This window comes from Petromyzon marinus, chromosome 11, assembly GCF_048934315.1.
Source record: "Petromyzon marinus isolate PM22_M1 ecotype Great Lakes invasive population chromosome 11, UKy_Petmar_22M1.pri1.0, whole genome shotgun sequence".
Taxonomy (NCBI): Eukaryota; Metazoa; Chordata; class Hyperoartia; order Petromyzontiformes; family Petromyzontidae; genus Petromyzon; species Petromyzon marinus.
In genome coordinates, this window is record NC_133677.1 from 4,898,987 (window position 1) to 4,923,692 (window position 24,706).

Below are 24,706 nucleotides of genomic sequence, written 5' to 3' on the forward strand. Positions count from 1 at the left end.
GTTCGCATAATCACGTAGACGGTGCTATAACTCGCGTTGAACTCTTATCTATTCCAGCTTTCATAGTGCTTTGTGTTGGTGGCCGTTTGACGTTTTTGGACCTTTTGGCCTGTGCTCAACAACTGCGTAAAAACGATGCCGTTCGTTGCCTATTGTTTAAGCAGCATCATATCGTGCCGCAGCTATTCAACAGGCAGGCCACGTATGGTGCGGCCAAGTTTGGGTATCGCCATCTCTTCCAAGGCATCTGGCCAGTGTGGAAGAGCAGGCCAAATAGCATATCTAGAGGGGCTCTCTAGAGCCCCCTTTAGTGGAGGTCCTTCCGCCAGCAGCGGTGCGAACAAGCAAGTAAAAACGGTTGCACCTTTAACACACCGCGCTGCAAAGGAATGGCACGTCGAGCGTCGCTGTAGAGCCGACCACAGCGCGCACACGCAGACACATCTCGGGTCTTGGCATCGTTCTCGAAAAAAAACCTGCCGTGATTACCAACCCCTACAGGGCCTTGGAGCACACATTCAATTACTCTCCTTGCTCAACGCTTCAAACTGACTCAGTGAAACATGAAATTGAGTGAAGGTCCACGGCCGCGACTGCAATGAGGCCAGCGCGTACGTAAGGGCGTGGGTCTGTGCGTGCGTGCGTGCGAGTGAGCGAGCAAGAGCTACCACGTGTGTTTGGAGGAGCCGAGCGATGGGCTTTGAGTCCCACGGCCGGTGTGATTTGAGGGGCGGTCTGGGTTGGAGTCGGTTGTTGCTCTGTTAGAAAAGAAGAACACAGCACGCGCGATGCACTCCTTCACCGATTCAAGCGTTGGCAAATATTATTTTTAGACCACTGGGAGAAATGACTGCAGGTGATTTCATCAAGATTTCAGTCAGGCTGAATGAATGACTTTGAGCAAAATGTTGGCTACTGTCTGTATATTCTTGGTTCTTTCGGTAAAGTCGCGTAGAAGGGAAATAATAAAATAATAAAAATAAAACATTATATATTATACGTGACTTTACCCTTCTACGTGACTTTACCGAAAGAACCAAGAATATGCATCCCTGCAGTCACGAAAGCTTTAAATCGAGACTGTCTGTATGTCATCATCATCCTAGTTGCCATTATCATCATCACCAACGCTTTCGTCATCACCATCGCTGCCTCCATTAACACCGTCACCACCCTTTACCATCATGATCACCACCACCTATCATAATCATCACTGTCACTACCCACCATCATTATCATCCTCATCACCACTATCACCCATAATTATCACGACCACCACCACCACTCCCAATACCATCACGACCACTACCTGAAGTGCCCACCACCACCATCATCATCGCTCACCCGCTATCAATAACGCACCATCGGTCGTCGATCAGCAACATCAATCAGCCATTGCTTATCCTCCGCTGAATGACGGCCTCCGCATGCCATCGCCATCACCTCACGCTCCTGCGACGCCACAATCCATCTCGCTCCTTGCACGGGTAAGCGATCTGATCGCTCCAGCCTGAACGCCGGTGTCTCCTTCCCGGTTGCGATCTTCCCTTCGGGGCTGCCAGTCCGTCGCCACTCTCACCAATCTGCCATCATCCATTCTAAGCCACGATGTGTCCCTTGCCCAAGAACGCTGGCTTCTCCGAGCAGTCGATATGATGCGTCTGATTTTGTGATTGATCCATGATCTACGCTTCCATGCATATTTAATGATACTTGGTGCTTTATAAAGTGCAGTATAAAATTAGACTTCCCCTTCAATGTTGCAACTGTAAACCGACCTTGGTGGACAACAACTTGGCTCTGCCAAACACCTTGAAATAAATAGGGTCAAATGTGTGCTGGTGAATACTTGCTTTGTTAAATAAGCCTCCTCCTACCAAGCTTCGTTTATTGTTGTTCCTATGCTTTTCTTTCGGTATTTTTTCTCGTTGGGTTTTATTATTTTACTGGCAGTGGTTAAAATGTTGCCGTAAATTCTTACACAGAATGAGGCAGTCTTCCCCTACACAGATGATGTACATTGTATGCCTTGTATTGTCATAGATGTGATAAATGATAGGATTGTGTTTAAAATTAGTTGGGCCCATTCGTCTCTGCCATCATTCTAACAATAAACTACACTCTGAGTGCATTCTTTGCTATCATCATGATCATGATATATCTACAACTGCATGAAGGTGTCCCCAAGCCTTCGCCATGTATTGTTGTCTCGAGATACAACAGTTGATATCATTTCATCATTCCATCTCCACGGTAGACGTTTAGACGCTCTCTCAGGCATGTTCTCCCCTCTGACATGCCACTCCCCGTCATGCATATGAGGGTAAAAAAAAAAGATCCTCATCACGATCTCCAATCATAACAAATCATCAAATCGTGGGCAGTGACTGGGTGAATCATTACACATCACCAAATCCTGACTACGGGAGCCACGTGCAGCAGTGGTTGGCATGGGCCCTGGAACAAGGAATGAAATGCGGCCCTCTCCTCGCCACCCTCGTCTCTCTTCCTAGCCCAGCACCTGGGGCCCTACGGCCCGTTGGCACAGGTCCAGTCGCACCGCCTGCGCACGCTACAGCTAAGGTGTACATTGCAAGCGGTTACCGATTGCGCTCATTGCCTGCTCCGACGTCAGCTGGGCTCGAGAGAGGGCGGCGCAGGTGCACAACAGCAGGATCGCGCGCGTGTCCATGGCGTTCCTGCAACACACACCTCGGGCGAGTCAGCACATTGTCTGCAGACGTTCCCCCCCCCCACCACCACCCCCTCCTCCAGCGCGAGCCCCCGGGATGCGACGCGTTGATATTCCGCGCTCCGTGTAACGGTGAAGGCGACATGCGCGCTCGTGCCAGCTCCGCTCAGGAGCCTTCCGCGTTGAATTTCGTTTTTTGCCACAGCACATTCTGTGATTTATCTTTTTTGGTGTGGCAACCAAGACTTGGCAAACAACCCAGTTTCTCTGCCGGGTTGTTTTATTATTTAGTCCCGATGAACTTTTGCAACGGAGACTTGTGGACTCAACAGGCTCTCACACCGTACTAGATGCTTTTTTTTTTCTTAATTTAATTCAGTTCTCCAACGCTGCAGCGAAACAACACACTCACACAGCGACATGAAACAAATCCAACCTAATGCATATCCGTAGTGCGCATTCACTCAAGTTGCCTGACGTAGCTTACAAAACTATGATGTAGTTGGCATCGACTCGAGGCGTTGACATGTGATCGCTCTGTATTGTGGCCTTACCAACCTTAGTTGTCTTTCTGAGGTTAAGGAGGGTTGGGGGCCACGTCAACTAGTGGTCTTGCTTAGGGGGGCCGCCACACCAAAGAGACTGAGATCCACCGCTTTAACTACCCATGTGTCAAATGCCTCTGCGTTGCGAGGGGTTAACAAACCCACGGCTCAGCGATCGCGACGGTTGACTCTGGGTACGTGTTTGCTCTCCTCTCTAAATCATGGCCGAATGATTGTGCTGCGGGGCCCTGCCACGTGAAGCTAATCCAAACAGCCATGCCACTTGCCGATTGTGCATTGCATTATCATTCCTGAGGTCAGCACGCTTTAGGAAAAAAAAATACGGAGCCAACCCCGCCTTTGACGAATGAGGACAGATGAGCTCTAACCTTGCGTCTGTGCCGTCACGAGCATGCGCTTCTGGCCCACTTCGCGATTTTGGCGAACGCTCATTCTCGTCTAATTAATTTGACGCAAGCGGTCACACATATTCCATCGCGGACGATGGGGTTAAATTGCTTCGTTGGTGCGTTTTTGGCTGTTTCCTATTTTTAAAAAAATTATGAACTCGGCCCCAATGCGTTTTTTTTTCGTTCTCTGCGTTCGCACGATTCGCCCAATGTGTGCGGCGTTGGGTGTGAGACAGCGGCGGCAGTCACAGTGCGTGCCGTGATTTATCCAGCAGCGTGTTTAGACATCACTGAGAGACAACCTACAGCAATTCGGACAAAAATCCATCCGACGGTTCAGTCTCTGTGACATGAATGATTAATGTGCCGAAATGGGAAAGCTTCGAATACACAGGAGAGCACAGACTACGAGTAGGTTCGGCGCTTAGTCAGCAACCAGTAGTCGTGCACATTTTTGTACAGTTATAGTACAGTAGAACTCCTCTTATCAACGATGACATGCCAGTAAATGTACGCAGTAAGCACCGAGAACAATTTGCGAGGTGACCCCCCCCCGCCCACCGACTTCCAAAGTGTGACTGTGCCCGTGGAGTACGACGTGTTCTCCAATGAAAACGAATTTCTTTAGATCTGCTTGTTGTGTTTAGTTTGCTGTCTTTTGCCCGGACGTCTGACTAGCACGGTTGGCTCCGTACGGTGCGCGCAAGAAGTTCACACGTGTTTATCCCGAACAGGGTTTTAACTCGAAACATCTCGAGGTCACTTTTTAATAATCAATGGTCGGCTATTTTGGGCTCGCCTCCTTTGTTTTACCCTGCATCTCGTCGCGGGCACTCTTCGGGCGCCTGCGGGTGAAACCTTGCGCGTCGGTGCGGAAAACAGAACGTCGAACGCGTCGGCGCGGCACTTTCAAACGACGGAGCCCCTCGAGGGGCGAGGCGCGGGCGCCGTTCTCCGCCGAAGGCGAAGTGGATTTCTCCGCCCGGAGGCTCCCGTCGAGCGGCACGCCGCGCATGGGGCCGCCGCTTTCAACGGGGCAATCGCGATCGAAACGTTCAGCGGGTTTAAAGATGCAGCGGCGGAGCCGAGTTGCGCAGTGAACGCGATGTTAAAGGTGGCGCTCGGGCGATGATGCTACAGGCTGGCGAGTGTTTTCGAAGATTGGCACGGAGGTGGGGCGGGCGGGCGGGCGGGGGGGAAGTTGGGGACGATGTAGGAGGAAAACGCTCAGTTTCCGTCGGCGGTCACCGACACGCTTCTGAACGCCCGCTTCAGAAACTCTTTAGCACCGAGCCGGAGCGTGTGAGCCACTACCACATGGGGCACCACGGTGGCAAGATGTTCGCTACCTCGCCTGCCATGTAGGAGGTCATGGGTTCGATTCTGACCCTGACACCTGCTGTATATTTGGAGTTTGCATGTTCTCCCCGTGGTCGCGTTGATTTTTCTCCGGGTGCTCCAGTTTTTCTCTCCACATTTATAAACATGCGTTTGGAGTATTTGGCTGCTATACATTTCCACGTGAAAAGCCACTTTGTAAAGCTATAATTTTTGGCCAGTTCAGTGGGCCTTACCTGGTAATATAAAAAAAAATAGTTTAGTTAAAATCGTTTTAGTTTACCATGATGAAGAATGATTTTTCTTGAGGAATAACATATCTATGGCATCATTTTTGCCATCATCAAAATTATGAAAAAGGGATAGCGTCTACTCTTTCCGGAAAGAATACAGGAGGTGTTAAGACGTTCAAACACCAAATAGATCCCGATTCCAGGGCAACACGTCTGCATTTATCACACAAATGCTCGTGGTAAAACATGCAAACAAACGTGCTTTCAAAATGTATGCTGTTCACTTTGTGCTGTTCTCTCGACTGGCACTGGCGCGACAAGGCCATGAAGAAGGCTGTCTCTGGTGTCGGCCAATCAGTTTCAAATACAATGCATACATTATAAAAGCATGCTTGTTTGCACGTTTTTGCCACAAGCGTGTGTGGTTAATGCAGACGTGATGCCTTGCAATAGGTGTCTATTTGGTGTTTGAACAGCTTAACACCTCCTGTGCGATCGCTGGAAAAGGGGAAAAAAAGCCTATTCTTGTATTTAATCACGAGTGATAACACGCTCGTGTCGTGTCGGTTGTAATTTAACTCTTAGCGTAGCCCACCCACTCTTCTTGCGAGCTCTCCAACCTCGGCTGCACCCACAGGACGTTTTGACGGACAGGCTTCATCTTGACTTAGAGGTCCTCGGTGCAAGCCCCCGGTGTGTGGGTTTCGGTCCCAACAAAGCCTCTTGGGGACCAAATATTAAATTGTCAACGTCGTGTGTCGAGACTCCCTGCTGAGTGCAACCAAGGTTGGAGAGCTCACAGGAAAGGTGAGTGGCCTATCCGAACACATTGCACCTACGTGAGAGCTGCGTTTCTCAATCCTGTCTGGCCCACGGACCACACGGCCGATGTAAACATTTCCGCGGACCACACAGACCCCCCGCCCCCCCTGCACCCCTGGTGAAAAAAACACAATCGCTTCTCTCTCTCTCTAAATGCAAGTAACACAAAACGATTCACATTACTGGAACACAAAAAAATGTTTGCGCAGCTATGTCTTTTTTTTCAGGAGGGGGCATTTAGCTTGGGTAGTTTGATCAGGATAGTTTACCTAGCTTCATTTTTACATTAAAATATGAATGCATTTTAGTAACAAAAAGGTATAAACGTTGTCATTATTTACGGATCAACCTGCGTCTGCCTCACAGCCCTTTTTGGACCACACCCGCGGTGCCGGGGGACCGCACCCTGAGAACCGCTGTACTAGATAAAGCGAGCATGGCAAAAAAAAATGTAAACAACATATGGGACAATCATGTTTGTGCAAGTGCTGAGCTGATCTTGTATTGGCCGGCCTACATCAAGCACGAGCCGCAGCAGCTGGCAACTCGATATCATCGGGGCAGAATGCCACCTGCTAAGTTCAGTTCGTGAAGAAGCACCCAGGTGGTGGAACGAAACGCCGGACATCAACGCCGAACAATACGCGGCAACCAGCCCGAGAACACGTCGGAAAACCGTGCGGATGCCGGTGTCTGTAACCAGGGGTTGGCATCCAAATCAACAGGAAGAGCCATATTATGTTCGAATTCGGTAAAACAAAAACAAACAAAAATCGACATTTCAATATCCGCGCTGCACGTGAATAACGCCACAAAGCGTTCTTTAAAGAGCCGCAGGTTTGCCGGCCCCTGGCCTGTACGAAGCCTGCGCGACCGTGCATTGCCATCCGGCGTGAACCAAACACGGCGTGAACGCTCGCGCGCGCGGCCTCGCCCGTCCCCTCGCTCTCGCGGGATTCGCGGAGACTGCCTCGGGTCCCTGCTGGGAGGTGTTTCACGGTGGGCGAACTCCGAGGGGAGCATCTGTTCTTTCGGGTACGGAACGGACGCCGAGACGAGAGAGCGGCGGGCGAGATGGCAACGGTGCGTTCATGTTTTCCCCGATGAACGTGACGTGTCCGTCGGTTGAGGGTACCGAGTGAAATGCGCATGCGAGCGCAGCCCTTGTGACGTGCGCGGTTGTCCCGCGCCAGAAACACATTCCAGCACGAGCAAAGTACGAATATCTGGGGGGTGGGGGGGGGTTATTTTAACTCGCAGGCACCGTGAGGCCCGTTACTAAACACAATGGGAAATGTGTTCAGCATGCGCGTGCTCGCACTCGCGTCTCGTAGTTATTATTAAACCGTTCTGTCTCGAGAGTGGCCAAGCGAGCATACCTGACCCATTTCTTCACAAACACTCGCCGCACGCAAGCTAAACAAATGTAACGCGGTTGGGATGGGGGGGTCTCCGTTGGGCCGCAGAGGAAATCACGTCGTGCCTTCTTGGCTGCGAGGAAGACTTTAATGGGGGGGAAAAAAAACGGATGTTTTAGCGCTGAGGCAGAAAGGGGAGCCTGAGAAAGGAAGGCGGGTTTGACCATCTTTGGAATCGCGTCCATAGCCTCGTGGCGTTTCTCGACTTTCAAAGCACCCATGTGTTTGCCTGTCGTCTGCTGAACTAATGACGGAAGGGGAGAAGTTGTGGAATTAATAAATACATACGAAAACAAACAATGAAAGGGATTGATGTGCAGACAATAATCACCATTATTAAAGTAACAATGTGTTGTGCCAATGCTTGCAATCACATCTCCAGAACAGTATGTACGAGCTAAAATAAACCCTACGTAGCACTCGATAATGGTAATAAAAATAAATCTGAGAGTTTTTAAACGTTTATTAATTCCTTTGGCCATCCGCGAGGAGGATGTGCAGTGGTTACATCACATTTTGCTCTAAACCGAGTGACCTGAGTTTGAATCCGAGACATGGTTAACATCAGTGCTGAGCATTACGTTAACTAATTTTTTTTTACATTAATTTCACCAGATAAGGCCCACTGAGCTATACAGCTCTTTTTCAGAAGCGAACTGGCTTATCGTGTGGAAATTTATAGCAGCCAAATACTCTAAACACATGTTTTTAAATGTGGAGGGAAAAACCGGAGGGCCTCGAGAAAAATCCACGCGACCACGGGGAGAATGTGCCAACTCCAAATATACGGGTGTCAGGGTCGGGATGGAACTCACGACCTCCTGCATACCAGGCGAGGTAATTAACATCTCACCACCGTGGCGTCCACTGGTCTTGCCTCCCCCTCCTTAACAACAAGCTGCATGGAGCGGTGCGGTGAAGTATGGTCAATAAACCCCATGACCTGCATGGCGTGGGAAAGCCTTCACGCAGCAGAGGGTTGAGAAAAGGTTTCCATATTATTACTGTTTATAAGTTTCATACGTTTTCACGACTTTCTCAGGTTACATTGGCAGCATATCAAAACGATATTTATTGCATATTTTTTTTTTACTATAATTCGCCGATAATAAAATGTAAATTTCCTATTTTTTGTATTATCTGCATATAACCACTCAATTGATTAATGTATTCATGTAAAGTATCATAGAAAAACGTGAACCATAGAACAGTTTTCCACCACTTCCAAATGAGTGCTCTTATCCGTGGTAAACGGGATGATACTTGGCAGAACCGGAAGACCTCTTTCAGTTAAATCCTTATCCGAGTGCAGATAACAGGAAGGTACTGTCTGCCAACTTACAGGTTCCTTCTTTCGTCCGCAAACAATTGTGGATCACAGGAATACAAGCTACGTGCGCAAAGCAATATTTTCCGTGAATTTATTTGGGGATACCTCTACGCGGAATGTGGGCGATAGGAGGGAATGTGAGAGGAAATGCACTGTTCTGAGTAAAAGCCATTTTTTTATATAAAATGAACAGATCAAGGCGCAGGACAGCAATTTATTTCCCACACCCTCTGCAGATGTCAGGGCCTCCACTGCCCTTCTGGTGGATATGTGGCCTACTCTTCCACTCAGGCCAGACACATCTTGGCCGATGTGGGAGTAACCCACATGGCCAAGCCGTTCGACTTTTAACTGTGGCGCACCCATTTATCCTTCCGTGTGGACAGAGACGAAGGGGGAGGAGGGGATATTAGAAATCTGAACCGGTGACCTCTGGATTGTAAGTCCAGTGTGCAAACCACTATACCCCGGCAACACCCACGAACCGCACCTCCGATTAGCACGGTTGGCTACGTACTTTGGGAAAGAAGTTCAACATACGTACATGCACGCATGAGAATAAATGGAAATTGAGGTCACGAAGAAACGTGACGGAAGAATTACATTTGGAATGCGTCGCAATGCATGCGATTGCTTTTGTATATACCTTTTCAGTTTTCAAGCGCAGTGTTAATATGTTCGCTCCGAATCCACAAGGCAGTTCCTCCTTCTCTCTCTCTCTGGAGATATTTTATTTGCTGCCCACTCTTTGGGATAGAAGCCCGGTGGTGTGCCCGGGTTTTCTGGTGTTTACAGTGCATTCATCTTGGACCGCTTCCCAGCTCAGTCATTGTAGCGCGTTCTGAACCGGAGATTCAATCTTTCTGACACGCTAACATCTTGCCTTTTTTTGTTCTCAATTCGCCCGTCGTGCCTGCTGGCCGTGTTCTCGTGCGTGTCGCCGTTGTTGTGTTGCGGAGCTGGAAGCCGCTTTTAAGTGGACACAGTACCTTTGGCCGTTCGTGGTAGTCCAATAAATAATTGCGCCTGCTTAAATCGTGGCAGTCTTGAAACCAAACACTGTAACTCTATAGTATTAAAGTACTTACTTGATTTAAAAAAAATGGTTGCATTTTATATCGTAATAATGATAATTATCTGACTTTTCCCATGTCAGACTGATTGATGTTTGGCCAATTCCATTAATGAGTGTTTTGTTATCTGGGAGGAGTCCCTGGGGAAAACCAAAGCATACAAGGGAATAACACTGAAAGCTACACACAGATAAAATCATCCATTTGTTATCGGAGCCTACGGACCAACTGCGTCCCACGCACCTGGAACACTCACCACCCGTTACAAACATCGATCAAAACACTCCCTCCCAGGACAAACGCATGCTGGAAAGCGTCACAGAATCCATGCACATGCTTGAGTTTGTCCCTCCTTGTTTTGTCGGGATTGTTTACTCCGTGGAGAGAACGCAGACCAACCCCTCGGCACGTGGTTTCGCGTTTGTGTGCTTTAGCCAGATCATGCCAGAAGAGGTTTGCAGGTGAAGGAAATGGGCAAAAACACGATTGGCGTCATAAACAAAGCAAAAAACATTCGCTGCGAGAAGTCCCGCGTCTAGACAGCCTGACGAAACATCCTCAGGGTTACCCATCCGCGGCACACGTGTTCAAAATTAGATTGCAACTGCCTGCCTGCCTGCGTGCCACACCCCGTCCCGTTTGTTTCTGAACCAAAGGTATTGAACAAAAAAAAACTCACGAAGCAAACGCGTACGCATGTCATTCAGACCGTTGCCGAACGCAAACATTTAAGCCGCGTTGTTACGGCGAAGCGTCTCTCCGCAACAGACGCACTCCTAGAGAGATCCCTGACTGTAAGACTGAGAGAGCGAGGCAAGTCAACGGAAATGCGAAAGAAAAAAATTGTGGAGGAAAATAAATTAAAACAAAAATGCGAAGGCAAACAGCTGAAAGGGAACGGGGCAGACTAAACATGACGGAAACAGATTGTTGTTGTTGCTGCGATGGGGTCGTTGCAGTTCCTCAGGCTAAAACAATGTTCTGCTTGGGTTTTGTTGGTGATTACTTGATGGTCCTGCTGCAGTCCAGTAATAGAAAGAGGAAAATAACGTTCACTCGGAAACCTAAATCTACTCGAAATTCAGACAAATTGCCGTCCGATGTTTCCCCCCCCCCCCCCAAATCGAAGAAGCTCCCTCCGCAGCAGCACACGGAGCGATGCGTCGGACATCGTGGCGAAGCGACGCGCGGTGCGAGCCGAGAACGCATCGGAGGAGCAGCGCGGCGCCACGGCGCTGTCAACTCTACGCGGGAGGGCATTGCGAGAGGTATTGTGCGCCAAAACTCCGGGAGAACATTGCGGGAGAATGCTAAATGCAGAGGCGACTCCGCTTTAAGTGTGCGTAAGCAAATAATGAAGTCGCCTCGTTACAAAGTATTGGCAGAACGCGTATTGTAATTACGAAAGGGGAAGAAGTAAATGTAATGAGGCCGTTCGCTTTTGTTTGTTGTGAAATCCGGAACAGTAATTGAGGCTGTGCATTGAGTCATGGTCAGGATCGTACGCCACGTGGAAAATCGCTGCCACCGCACATTCACCCACGGCTATTTAATTGCAGGACAAACAACATTGGTTGTTACCGGAATTTGTCTTAAAGGGTTATGGCGGCATCTGCTCTGAGAATCAGGATGTTGCTCAACATTAGTGTGATGTATCATACACTTCCCGCTATACACAGAAAAAAAACCCCAACGGATTTGTTAATAAGACCGCGGCCTTTAAATAAATAAATATATACGGCATACATAACAGGCAACATTTCAGGCAGTGGCTTTGTCGTCATTGCACATGCGGCGTGCGTGTAATACGGCCAACGATACACGCACAATATTCACTGTGAGGTCCACTTGCAGCCCCTATTCATCACTCCACTGCTGGACGAGTTCCTCCTCCCGGCGCCGTGTGGGTCGTGGGGGTTATTTGACCGTACTTCACCGCGTTTGTCAGTGCGGGCTGGTCAGGCTGGGGAGCGTGGGCCGAGAGTTCAGCACAGCGATCGATTTTTTTGCCGCACCGCGCGCACGTTTAATACATCGATAACGCAATGCATACGACGCATTACATTGCACGATACGTATTACATTATAGGCGTTATATTAATCTCGCACGTAACACATTGAAGTCTGTGCTCTACAAAATCTCACTGCGGTTCTAAAAATATATATATGTGTAGTCCCTCCCCCCCCCCGCCCCCAACGATTTAATAACGGCACATGCCTTGCTATTTTGCTCGGTGTTTTGCGAGCTAGTTACATTTAGCTTCTCTTCACGAGGTTCCAATGTCATCGCATTGCATTGCGTTGTACTGTACTTAGAACACAGCTGCATTTTTTCCTTTTTTTTCTCTCAAAACATCCGGTCTAGGAGAGCACTTGGGCAGAGACACACCAATGATGGGACCACCTCTACTCATCTCCGCCCATCTTGGCTGCACCCTTGAACCCAGCATCCCTGCCAGCACACCCAATTTCAACCTGATACGCTCACTGATTTTGCTAAAGTAATAACTTCTTAGCTAAACCGGGATGCTGGCTGGCGTCACGGACACACAGAGCCAATAGGCTAAAGCGGGGTTGTGCAATCATCGCCATAATCACCGTTTCCTCAGTCACCGTCGTTTCATTTCATCATTATCGTCTTCGAAGTGATCGTCGTTATTGCTGATTGGAATCAAGTTTCAAATGGCATGATTCCCTGGTCGTGAAAATCAACGTTTTGCCTGGCATTGTTTTGATTTTCCCTGGCCTCAAATGAAGTTAAACATTACATCGTGCACTGAACTCACAGTGGGTCTCATATATGCCGAATGTATTTTTATTTATTCTCAAAGATTGTGGAGGGGAATGATGTGGATATTCTAGCTACTGAGTGAATCATCGACCATTTTACCGTACATTCAATACTCGCCTGCAACCCCCAAGACCTTATTAAAGTTTTCTAATCCGAGCAGTGCATTTAAAATGTTGATTTATTGAACATACAGCCAATAACAGTGGGCAAGTTGTGATCTATAGGATATTTCACAGTATTAATGTGCACTTAATTTTCCGCTGTCACATGTTTTTTTACAAAGTGGAGACAAGCTCTAGATAAGCAACGTGCAATCACATTAAAATGCAAATGGTAAAAATAAATACCCGGTGTCAACGCCTCGGGAACAAGAGTACGAAGTTTAAATACGTCGGCCTGAGCTTACCCTAATGAATCGAATGTTGACTGCAACTTGATTGCACTTCATAATGAAAAGTAACATCCACATGTGACCAAAGGAGAAAGCGTTGAATAATTTGTGCGCTAACGGCCATGAACTATGGTTCACGAGTCATTCAACAAGATGATGGAACAAAAAACTGAGAAAGTGTTCAGAGAGGCATCGACAGAAGCATCTCGCCACCGTGGTGCCATGGTGGCAAAATGTTAACTACCTCGCCCGGTATACAGGAAGTCGTGGGTTCAATCCCGACCCTGACACCTGTATATTTGGAGTTTACGTGTTCTCTCTCCCCATGGTTGCGTAGATTTTGTTCCCGGGTCCTCCGGTTTTTCCCTCCACATTTAGAAACACCCGTTTAGAGTATTTGGCTGCTATAATTTTCCACGTGATAAGCCACTTCGTTGAGCTCTGATTTGTGGCCAGGTCACCTCGGAAAAGATCTGTATACCTCAGTGGCCCTTACCTGGTAATAATTTACAAAAAATTGTTTGGTTTTAGTTTATTCTTGGATTTACAATGAGAGGCAAGAAGAGGCACACGAGGATTCGAGAACTTAATCATCTAAATGACATCATGGCATTTGTCAAGAAAAGCAAATGGGACTTCGGGCAGGACACATCCCAAGAAGGAATGATGGCCGATGGTCAGAGAGTGAGTGGAACGCACTGGAGTGAAAGTCCACTGAACGGGTGGAGCGATGAAACTAGCTCGCGTTTAGGTGGCGACGGTGGATCATTATTATTATATCACAGAATTGCAAAAGAGGTGATAACGCCTCGGGTCGGCTTGAGTCCAGCAGTGAATTGATCACGACTGATGCCTGACGATGACAACAACGACGACGATGGCTGTAGAAATTCACGACCCGGATCGTCACTCGCTCCGTGGTTTTTACGCTCGGATGCCAAACCGAGCGGCAGCGGTTTGAGGCTGCTGCTCGCAACGGGAAAATGCGTCAGAGCACTTCCTGTTTTGCGATTGACGACTCGGTCCTTTAGTTTATTTTTGCTATTATAAGCAAACGAGCAACAGCCTCAACAACAAGTCAGCTGTAGCGTTTGAATAGACTTGCCCCCAACCATCGGAAAGCACAAACGTATAGTTGCTGATTGTATCGCAATTCTATGTGACCATAATTGTCACTAAGATCTGTACTGTATAACATCCGTACCGTCGCAGGACGCCAATGAAACAGAGCCTAACAGCTTATTGGGCCCTTCCTGCTGAAATAAATACAATCTATCTGTCCAAAATCTATCTATAGGAATGCAGGATTTTAATGACAGGACACGAGCGCTCCCCTCTGTTTCGCCTGCTCACTTGAGCAGAAAACATAATTCACATCCATTAAGTGAGTCAATTCACTGCTGGATGAAGGCCTCTCCGTGCCATGTTTTGTCACTGACATAGTTTGACTATACTTCAGCATACTGGTCAGTGCAGGATTGTGAAGGCCTAGCACCTGTTCAGATATCATCTGGCACAGATGTTAGCCAGGGCCGGGAATCAACGGCTGACCTAATGATGGTGGATCTAATCCCCATTTTCGTGTAAAAAATTGTTAGTAAATTTGCTTGCTTTTCAACATTCTTCCAGTCCGCTGAAAAAGAAACGAATCAATTGGCATATTTGTCCACGTGACAACTTTTTTTCGTTGGCTCTGTTGGAAGTTGAAGGGATATTATTAAGAATATTGACAGTATACATACACGATCTGAGCCAAAATAAACGAATTACGAATAATAATATCGGTCGGCTTTCCCCACGTATACAATTAGCAAACCGCGTGTTGTACGGGTGCACAAATGCGTTATTCGGTGCGCGTATCTTGTGTAAAGTGGAATCGATCCTGATCGATGAACCTGCATATTGTTACATGTCTACTACATATATACCATACTCTTTGGTTCTTTCGGTAAAGTCGCGTAGGTAAAAATAATAATAGATCACGACGTTTCGATCGCCACACAAGCAATCGTCATCAGGTGGGAGAGAGAAGAGTATGGATTGCTGCAGTCACGAAAGCTTCAAATCAAGATTACATATACACTGTGCACAGCAAGGTGCACATGTATGCTTGCATTGCAGAAGCAATATCCATTTCACGGTCATTTTAAAGCCTACATTTCTCCCCCCCCTTTAGTCTTTTCAGAAACATAACCACGGGCGGATGTTTGGTACAGTGTGCGGCGCTCGCTACACAATCCACTGTGGCACCATCACAATTCTGAAACGAACAGAAGCTTGTTTATCATGTAAAAGCTATATAGCCTTCCTTATCTGGGATTAGCAGAGCGATCGTCGAGATGCACTGGACATTACGGAATCGATATGAGCCTCAGGTGTCCTGCCAGGCCAATGTCGTATGAAAAGCAACACTTTATGGGGTGGTCAGCAAGATGAATGCCATTATGGGAATGAGTGGGAGGGAAATTTTAAGTTCATGGTTCTCTAATGGCCATTGGTGCAGCGGGATTAATGATCCACAACATAGCAGTAGTTTTGCCATTTTCATGCTGCGATGACATTATTGAAAGTAGGGAAGACTGGTGCAGGTTGAGACAAAACATTTAGAATATATAGAGACGAGTACATTTCCAGAAGTTATTAATTGATGTGTTATGATTAATTGTCATGATTTAAAGGGGCGATCCCATGAAAAATATATATTATTTTTGTCGTGCCTTTTTCATCTTTTTATCGATGATCACTTTGTCTCAATTATATAGTGGTGCCTGCTTCATTATCGCAAATCTAACATGAGCATATCATTTGCATGCAACGTGCAGGAATTGTAAATACTGTAATCATTATAAAAATACCCGTACTTCTTTAAACACAGTGTCTCAAAATCATCAGCATCAGACATTATGTATCGACTGCTGGAAGAATGCCTTGTCACGCAATCATCATCCCGCAGGGCCCAGTGCTGCTACCGTCCCTCTCACCCAAACTGATTTCGCCCCTCCATCTCTGCGGCGGTTGTGGCATTGTGTTTGCATTCTCTACCTTGTAGTGCATTATTTAAAGGCCCCAGTAATTCAGAAACAACGAAAAAAGGTAAATGAAGTTCACAGCGAGTCTGGCTACACCGGTACTCTTAACGAGACGTACAATATATTCATATTCTTAGCTCTTTCGGTAAAGTCACGTTGAAGGGAAACAATAAAATAATAAAATATATAAAACAATATTTTTATATATAAAATATATTTTAATATATTTTATTATTTCATTGTTTCCCTTCAACGTGACTTTACCGAAAGAGCTAAGAATATGAATTACTGCAGTCACGAAGCTTTAAATCAAAAGAGACGTACAATGTCTACTTATATAACTCCTTTTTGGTTTGAACGACTGACAGGGTCACAGAGTGTTAAGACATGGGCTGATTACGGACATCACTCGGGGAGGAGTTCTGTACAACTTCGGGCGTTGAGAAACGCAGCCTATTAAACCAAAAAAGTCGAAGTGATTTCTCACTTAAATGAGCATTTCGGCAGTGCTTGTTCCCCGTTTACAGCCCTGAGTCAGTGGTGGGAATTCCTCGTTCCTATGACGGGGGCGACTCGATCGATCGGCCAGCCACTGTTGACTTCCCCGCAGAGTGGAACTATTAAAACTGTGGTAATAACTGAAGCTACGAAGAGCGTTGTTGCGTTTGTTTATTATTATATAAGGCACATCCATTTTTGGTAATGAAATATTAATGTTTTGAGTGCATCTTGACCGAGGCGTGCTATTAACGTTACCCATTACACCGGGAGGCCGCAAGACAAACACATGGATTTCAGAGCGTACGCAAAGTTAATGCCATCGCCACAACTGTTAATAAAAGTGGACTTGGGCAGGACACGTTCTCCTTTCTTTAAAGCTGCTTTTCGTGCGAATATTTTGGTACTGGCAAAGGAGGTCCCATGATGTAGCTGCTTTTCGTGTTCGGTTCGTTGTCCTTCCCCCAGCACCTCCGATTGCTCCGTACGACGCAAAACAAGTTCAACACAACACGCACTCTCTCGTGCGTACACAAGCACTCGAAGGGATGACGAACGACGGTCGTGATAAAATGTATCGTGGTGGTCGCCAAGGAACGGGATGCAACCCTCGAGGGCGTCGAGCGCCCAGGAGATGGAGCGATGAAATCAGCTCATGTGGACAGGGCTTCTGGGTGAATTCGTTGCCTCGCAGGATCGCCAAGACGTGGCGGTGGCTTGGCGAGGGCCCTCATCCAGCAAGCGATGCGATCGTGGCTGATCACGACGGTGTTAATTTACCAACCACACATTAACCTCGTTGTCTTTTGACAACACACACGACCGCGCATGTGTAAAACACGCATGTGTTTTTACATATATTTTACACGTGTTTTAGGCGCATGTATTTTACACGTATTTTACACGTGTTTTACACGCATGCATTTTACAGTATTTTACACGTGTTTTAGGCGCATGTAATTTACACGCATGTATTTTACACGCATGTATTTTACACGCGTGTATTTTACACGCGAGTATTTTACACGCGTGTATTCTACACGGGCGCGCGCATCAGAATGCGAATGCAGCCAACGGCGCAAATGAAAACAAAAAAAATAATATACGTGCTCTGCTCATTCAGGTAAATTACAGTTGTTGATTTTGTTTCAGAGCAACGCACTGAAAATGAATAAATCATGAGGGTTACTCACAGGAAGCCACAATGAATCCATCTAACATGATAACACAACCACCCGCAGCCCCGGATAAATAATGCAAATGGAACGGCTGAGCCACAATGGCTTATTTTTTTTAAACGCCATTTGTCCAGCAGAGCTCATTTGAGTCAAATGCTCCATCACCTCGAGTGAATTTCACTTAATGAATATTTACCCATGGAAATTAATTCGATTCTATAAGAGCGTTGGCTTTGGGGAGTTGGGAATATATTGCACATCACGTTGTGTCATTTGTATTGCAGTTCCCGTATTTGTGAGAGGTAAGCTGCTGGCTTGGCATTCTCAATGTCGAGGGCGTTCGGTTTTGTTAGCCTACGATCTGTTTCGAGAAAAGTCTCATTGTACTTTTTTTCAAGAGCGTCATTCCACGTAGGACTGTTTTATTGGGGAAAACCCGCGTGTACATCACGAGGGGATAACATTTAAAAGATCTGCACAAATAGATCAAATCCACATATATAGATACAATCGAGTTCATAATCTGCAAACTGTACTGACATCTTTTGGACACTTTACAACCACACTGCTGGTATCCCATCTAATTACAAACCAGGCTCATCCCTCCTTGTTTAGCTGATGAAATTCGGCACATTCGCGGTTATTTGGTCAAAATTGAAGTACTCGTCAGACATGCTTTATCCACTGCTGGATGAGGGCCTCCCCCACGGAGGCTCCTGCCATCACGGGTCCAGCGATGATACAATCCATCGTCGCTGCTACGCATGAGCTGATCCCATTCCTCTATCCCCACGGTGGTTGGTTGTCTCGGGGCGAGCTTTCTCCTGAGCTGCCATGACATTGCCATTGTTATCCACCGGCCACCACCCCACCTCGTGGTGCTCAACGTACTTTCCTTCACAGTCAATATGATGCCTGTGACTTGAACCTATTTCTCCACCATCTCATTGTAATTCCCAGCACGCTCCCGTGCGTGGGTGTGTGTGTGCTGTGCCGACCTTCAAAGGTGCTCGTGAACATGCACTTGTCCCAACAGTCTATTAAAGGCTACACGGGGGAACTTTGTTGCTGTGCCTTTTTTTGTGGGGAGCGGTGGTGCAGAGGTGAGTGTGCTGAGCTGATTTGAGTACAATGGAATCAGTTGCAATCGTGTGTTTTCAGACAGAGTTCTGTGAGCACGTGTGTGTGACTGTGTGTACGTGGGGAGCGATAGTGTAGCGGTTAGCGCGCTGCGCTATGAACCTGGCGACCCGGGTTCGATTCCCGCTCACGACCACGAACAGCAGCACACCAATGTGCCACATAACGCAGAAGAAGGAGGTCGTTTTGAATCGGCGCACGCTTCCTGCCGGGACACGTGGACCACAATCTGCCATCGCTGACCTCCAGCTGACACCTTCAGAGCCCGGGGTTTACTAAAGTGTGCTCGGTGCTTAATGACAAGCCGGGCACGTGGCAGGCAATGACGTCACCGCGCCCTGGCGCCATAGCCGCGTTCAGGAACGCCACGTGCGCGGCCACATTTCCTCCGGCCCAAAACGGCTCTTCCTAGACCGAGATTGGCGCTGTCACGGACCGTGTAATTGGGTTTGTTAGAAGTAGCCGATTGCATTCATTCGCCTCGATTTAGTTTAGCTCTTCATTCCGAGCTCATTTTAATTAAAAAAAAATCCCTATTAATATTTAATCGAATGCGTAACTGTTGTGCAGCGGCGGCTTCTTGCTTATTATCATACTTGCTGAGTGCGGCAGCATGGACTCCCGTTATCGCTTAAATAAAGGGGGGTGGCGTTTTAATTACATCGCTTGCTGTTGCTTCGCGCATCGATGTGCTAAAGCAGTGCTCGGGCAAGTCAACTACCGTTTGCACTTCGACTGTTATGGGCCTTTCATGTGCAGTGATGATAAAAAATATATATACAGAAAAGATGGCTCAATTTCAGCAGCAGCTAGGGGCCGTCCATAAATGACGTCACGCACCTAGGTGGGGGGGGGGGGGTCAGACATTTGTGACGATGTGTGACGACGGGGGGGGGAGGTGATACATGTGACGTCACATAAAATTGCGCAATTTTAAATAAATATAGACAACACGTTCTATTTAATTAAATAGACTTTTAAATAAATGTTTTCTCCTACAACATCAGAGTGCAGCGACACATTAAATACGCACTACAATGACACTAATTTAAAGCGATTTGAAGCATGTTTTATATATTTTTTTTTGGGGGGGGGGAGCAGAGCTTTGTGACGTCATATTTGAGGGGGGGTCTGACTTTTTGTGACGCCGTGTGACGAGGGGGGGAGGGGGTAAAAAACATCGTACAAAATCGCGCGATGTCATATATGGACGGCCCCCTAGTGAACAAGACGCGACTGCCGAGAAGGTGCACGAACCACCCACTGATAGCCCGCGGGCTGCCGTCGGTCGATTTCTCAAGGATGCAAATGCTTTAATAATTGTGGACCTATTTGTTTGGTCCTAAACTGTGAGTTAATTGGATGGCGACCCTTCAGTGCCTCCAACATGCTTGAAAACACACACAACGAATCCGTTCCAAAAGCTCAAATGTGCAGTTTCTGCATTGTGTGGCCCATTATCATCAATGCCTGCATCTTGGCACCCAATTTGATTGCAATTCATCGGGGACCACGGGGCAAAAAAAAGAGCTATACTTACATTCAGCCGAAATCCACTTCTTTCCGAACACAAAGAGAATAGGCAGCTGGGTGCCGCTTGAGTTAAAATTTCAGTCTGGATTATGAGTCACTATCTCCTTGGTGGCGTGCTCGAGCCCATGGGGTGGATGAGATTAATCCACCCCGCTCCCACTGCCACCCCCACAAAGCATTGTCTACAAGGCCTAGAAGAGTTCTCATGCTCACACTCCATTTGATCGCCATCAGATGAATGCATACTCACACGCACATATATACAAAGATCCCCCGTATAGCCTGTAACAGACTGTTGTGGCAAGTGCGGTTAGCGAGCACCTACGAAGGCCGGCACGGCACACGAGGGGGATCGGTGGCTGGCACCACGCCCGGGCGCCTTTGTCTCCCCAGTGGTGATGTTTACACACGGCACAAGGTGCTCATTTGAGGCTGAGTCGACCTAGAAGGAGGCCCAGGACCGGTTGACATAATCGTTTACTGGTGTTGGCCGTGAGCGGGAATCGAACTCGGGTCGCCGGGTTCGTAGCGCAGCTTCGCTAACCGCTGCACTACCGCCCAAATGAGTACCTGGTGCGTTGTGTGAACATGACCACTGGGGAAACAAAGGCGGCTACCCACCCACTCGTGTGCCGTGCCGGCCCTCATAGGAGCTCGCTCACAGCAATCGCCCTGCCAGTCTGTTCAGGGTATACGGGGGATCTTTGTCTCTGTACTGGTCACCCCACAAATACACACAGGCAATTCTGTCTTAAAACACACCACTGCAACCAATGCCATTGTACTCGAGCCAGAGGTGTAGAATGTGGATGACAAAGGGGGAGCAGAAATACATTTTTGTCATTTCGGAAGCGGACAGCTCGACTTATTTAAGAACCCGTACGTCGACGGGTCAAAGGTTGCCAGACACGACAGGGCTCCCGTGTACCATGCTAGTTTTAGATAATCCAGTGGGGAATTGTGGGGGAAGTGGGAAATATGCAAACACGGTCCTGCTCTCGAACGAGTGTACAATTACATTAGGTATATGATGATACCATTAATATATCTGCGAGGAGGCAAGTTGGCTCAAGGGGATCATATTGTGTGTGTGTGTGTAAGAGCATGACATGTCCATATTAATGGGAAGCGGTAGTGTAGTGGTTAGCACGCGGCGTGACGAACCTGGCGACCCAAGTTCGATTCCCGCTCACGGCCAACACCAGTGGCGATTATCTGAACGGGTCCTGAGCCTCCCCGAGGTCGACTCAGCCTCAAATGAGGCTCGGAAGACAAAGGCGGCCGTGCGTGGTGTTGGCCACCCACCCCTTCGTGTGCCATACCAGCCTTCATAGGTGCTCACTAACAGCACTTGCCCCAACAATCTGTGCAGGCTGTACGGGGGATCTTTGTCTTTGATATGTCCATAATGCAGAGTGCCTGGGTTTAAATCGAGGAAATTATCTTTATTGTCATCAGGCATGGCAACTCCACTGCTGGATGAAGGTCTCCCCAAGCTAACGGCACGACCACTCTCGATCCTGTGATATGACAACCCACCTAGCCCTTGCACACATACAATATTCCCTCGTTATTCGTGAGGGATACGATATGGAGATGCCTGTGAATAGCACATTTCATGGGTAATATTCGCCTATGAAAACCTATCTTTGTAATGAATTACCATAAATAAATACATAAATAAGCGATTATATCCATGACCATTATCATAACACAACAAACATGGTTTTAATAAGCATTAAGTAAATAAAAAATATATTTTAAAGCATTAAATAATAGTTTATAAATGAACCTAACCTGAAATCATGATGCAGTAGCATTATCATGTCACATCATCATTACTTTTTCACGTCAATTTTTTTCTCACTCTCTCCATGCAGTAGTCGTGTAGAGTTCTAGATGCGATCCGCGGATAGCCAAAATCGCGGGTTGCAAGTTCGTGAATAACGAGAGAATATCGTAATACATTTTGTCGCTCCATCTCCTCAGTGGGCATCCTCTTGGACGACGAGTTCCAATTCTTGGCTACCACTCCGTCGTTGTTCTTGATTCCAAGCGACTTGTTCTGTCTAAGCCCTATGTTATTACGTTTTAGTGCTGTCATTAGCATGCGTGATTTATGTAATCATTGTGTCCCTCTGTGTCCCCATGCTTCTTTGTCCACTTTTCAACTTGTGTCCTATATTTGTCATTCATGACCGTGTTATTGAACCATGTCATAGCAGGTAGTACACACTAACTAAAATCCATGCTGATATTAAAATTCAACTAGATTAACAGGTGTGGTGAGTTGATGTTCTTAACCTGGTCACGAATTACCCTCTATAATTTGGCCTTTTTTAATCAAATAAGCACCGACAGATTATATGAAAAAGATATAGTGAATGAATCTAACTGAAGCGACACTTAACGCGTTAGCAGTGTGGTTGGCAGAGCCCCTTGGTGCAAGGCATAAAAACGTGGTTCCTCATCCAACTTCCCTCCTTCTCGGTAGCCCCACGCATGGGCACCTCTGGCCCATGGGTCCCGGTGCAGTTGCACCGCCTGCACACTGGAAAACTAACCCCACTGGGGCTGATGTTTCAGGCAATGACCCTACGTCATCGTCACAGAAAAACAACCCGTTGGCTTAATCCACGCCCCGCCCGGTTATAACGCCGTTCGTGTGGCGAGTTATTTTGTCGAGGTGCGTCTTGTGCACCTTCGCCAACACAGCGCCTTCATTCTCTGGACTGATCGAGTTCGCGAAAGGATGTTTCTACGTACGTATGTTGAACTTATTTCGCACCGTATGTGGCCAGTCGTGGTGTCGTTTGTTCATCACGTGACAATACCAATACCAGAACTGGTGGTGTAATATTTAAAAAAGTGATTTGCAAACAAACATACTAAGTTTATAATAAAAAAAAAAATGTAAAAGGACAAGAAATGAGATGAAGAAATACAGAGATGTAAGAACTGGGTTAAATATGAACGTGGAATCTGCAGGGCTTTCTTTGGTGTTCAGGATCAATCGGATACAGCCTTAATTGGATCGTGTGAACACAGGAAATATAGTGCGGAAACAACACATGAATATTTAAAACGGGTGCAGCTTCGCACAAAGCGAGGCTTGTGTCAGGGTGCGACCATCTAATTTTTACGTCTTAACCCATGGCCAAAAAGGAGAGAAGAATATTCGCAAATACATTTATCATGCAGGTTTTTGAGGTCACCTATGTGATGTTTTAGTGTGGCGTTTTAATTTTCGCAACATTTTCCATTTCGCCCCTGCTTTCCAACAAGTGGTATTTATTTATCATATTCCAACCGCCCCTCCACATTGTAAGCGGAAGAGAGAGAGGACTGTCGCGGGCTGGTTGTCGGGTATGAGATGTGCATTAGGGCCATTTGGTCTCTGCTTGTTGGTGGTTTACCCTGAATAGGAAACAAAGTCCACAGCGGAGCTACGACTTGGCTTCCCTGTCACCAGCAGGCGAGCCCACTCTTGTCATTACACCTGGCACTATATACGCCCAATCGTGGGCTTGTCAGGGATCATACAGCTTTCTCCATCATGTCCTAGAACAGTCGACGTACGTGAACGAGTCTGCCCTTTGCATCGACCTCGTGATAAGGAAGCCTTTATGGCATGGTTGCGAACGAGGGTACAATTAAGAGACACGCTATAGACCCAGTAAGCGTGCAACATTGGGTCAACTTTGGCATGTCGCTTGGACCATTGGACCAACATTCCATGTTCACCGTGGAGTGTATTGTACGGTTCAAGACTGTTGGTTTATTCACTTGTAATGTGTATATAACATTAAAGTGCGTTATATGTTTTCTAGTTGGTGCAGTGATTCCCATGTTTGTTAGAGAGGCAAAGGCGAATCTAAAAAAAATCCCAAGAGGGCAGGCGGGTATGAAATTTCAAGCTTTTGAAATAGGGCCCTACATTAATAATAATAAACCACTCAATGCATGTTCCCCGGTAAAAATAAAAAATAACATTTTTTTCGGAGACTCAAGAGGGGGACTGGATCCAAGGCTTTGGGATCCGCCACTTTGGGGAAGTGGGAACGGTGGTGGTGGAGGTGAACGGTAGGGCAGCGGTTAACCCGGCACACAAGTTCAATTCCTGCTCATGGCCAACACCGGTGACGATTATCTGAACTGGTCCTGGGCCTCCCCTAAGTCAACTCAGCCTCAAATGAGTACCTGGTGCGGTATGTATACATCGCCACTGGGGAGACAAAGGCGGCCGGGCGTGGTGCTGGACACCCACCCCCTCATGTGCCGTGCC

At 47.2% G+C, this 24,706-nt stretch overlaps 1 protein-coding gene across 1 annotated transcript in view; it reads right to left on the minus strand.

The window, feature by feature from the left end:
- Positions 1 to 24,706, minus strand: part of PTPRA (protein tyrosine phosphatase receptor type A) — a 91,813-nt gene that overhangs the window by 48,655 nt on the left and 18,452 nt on the right. The window contains exons 2-3 of the mRNA XM_032952233.2: positions 2,605 to 2,699; positions 669 to 758 (exon numbers count right to left, since the gene is read on the minus strand). Coding sequence (XP_032808124.1) covers positions 669 to 758; positions 2,605 to 2,692 — 178 coding nt within the window. The 5' untranslated portion in view covers positions 2,693 to 2,699. The remainder of the gene's footprint in view (positions 1 to 668; positions 759 to 2,604; positions 2,700 to 24,706) is intronic.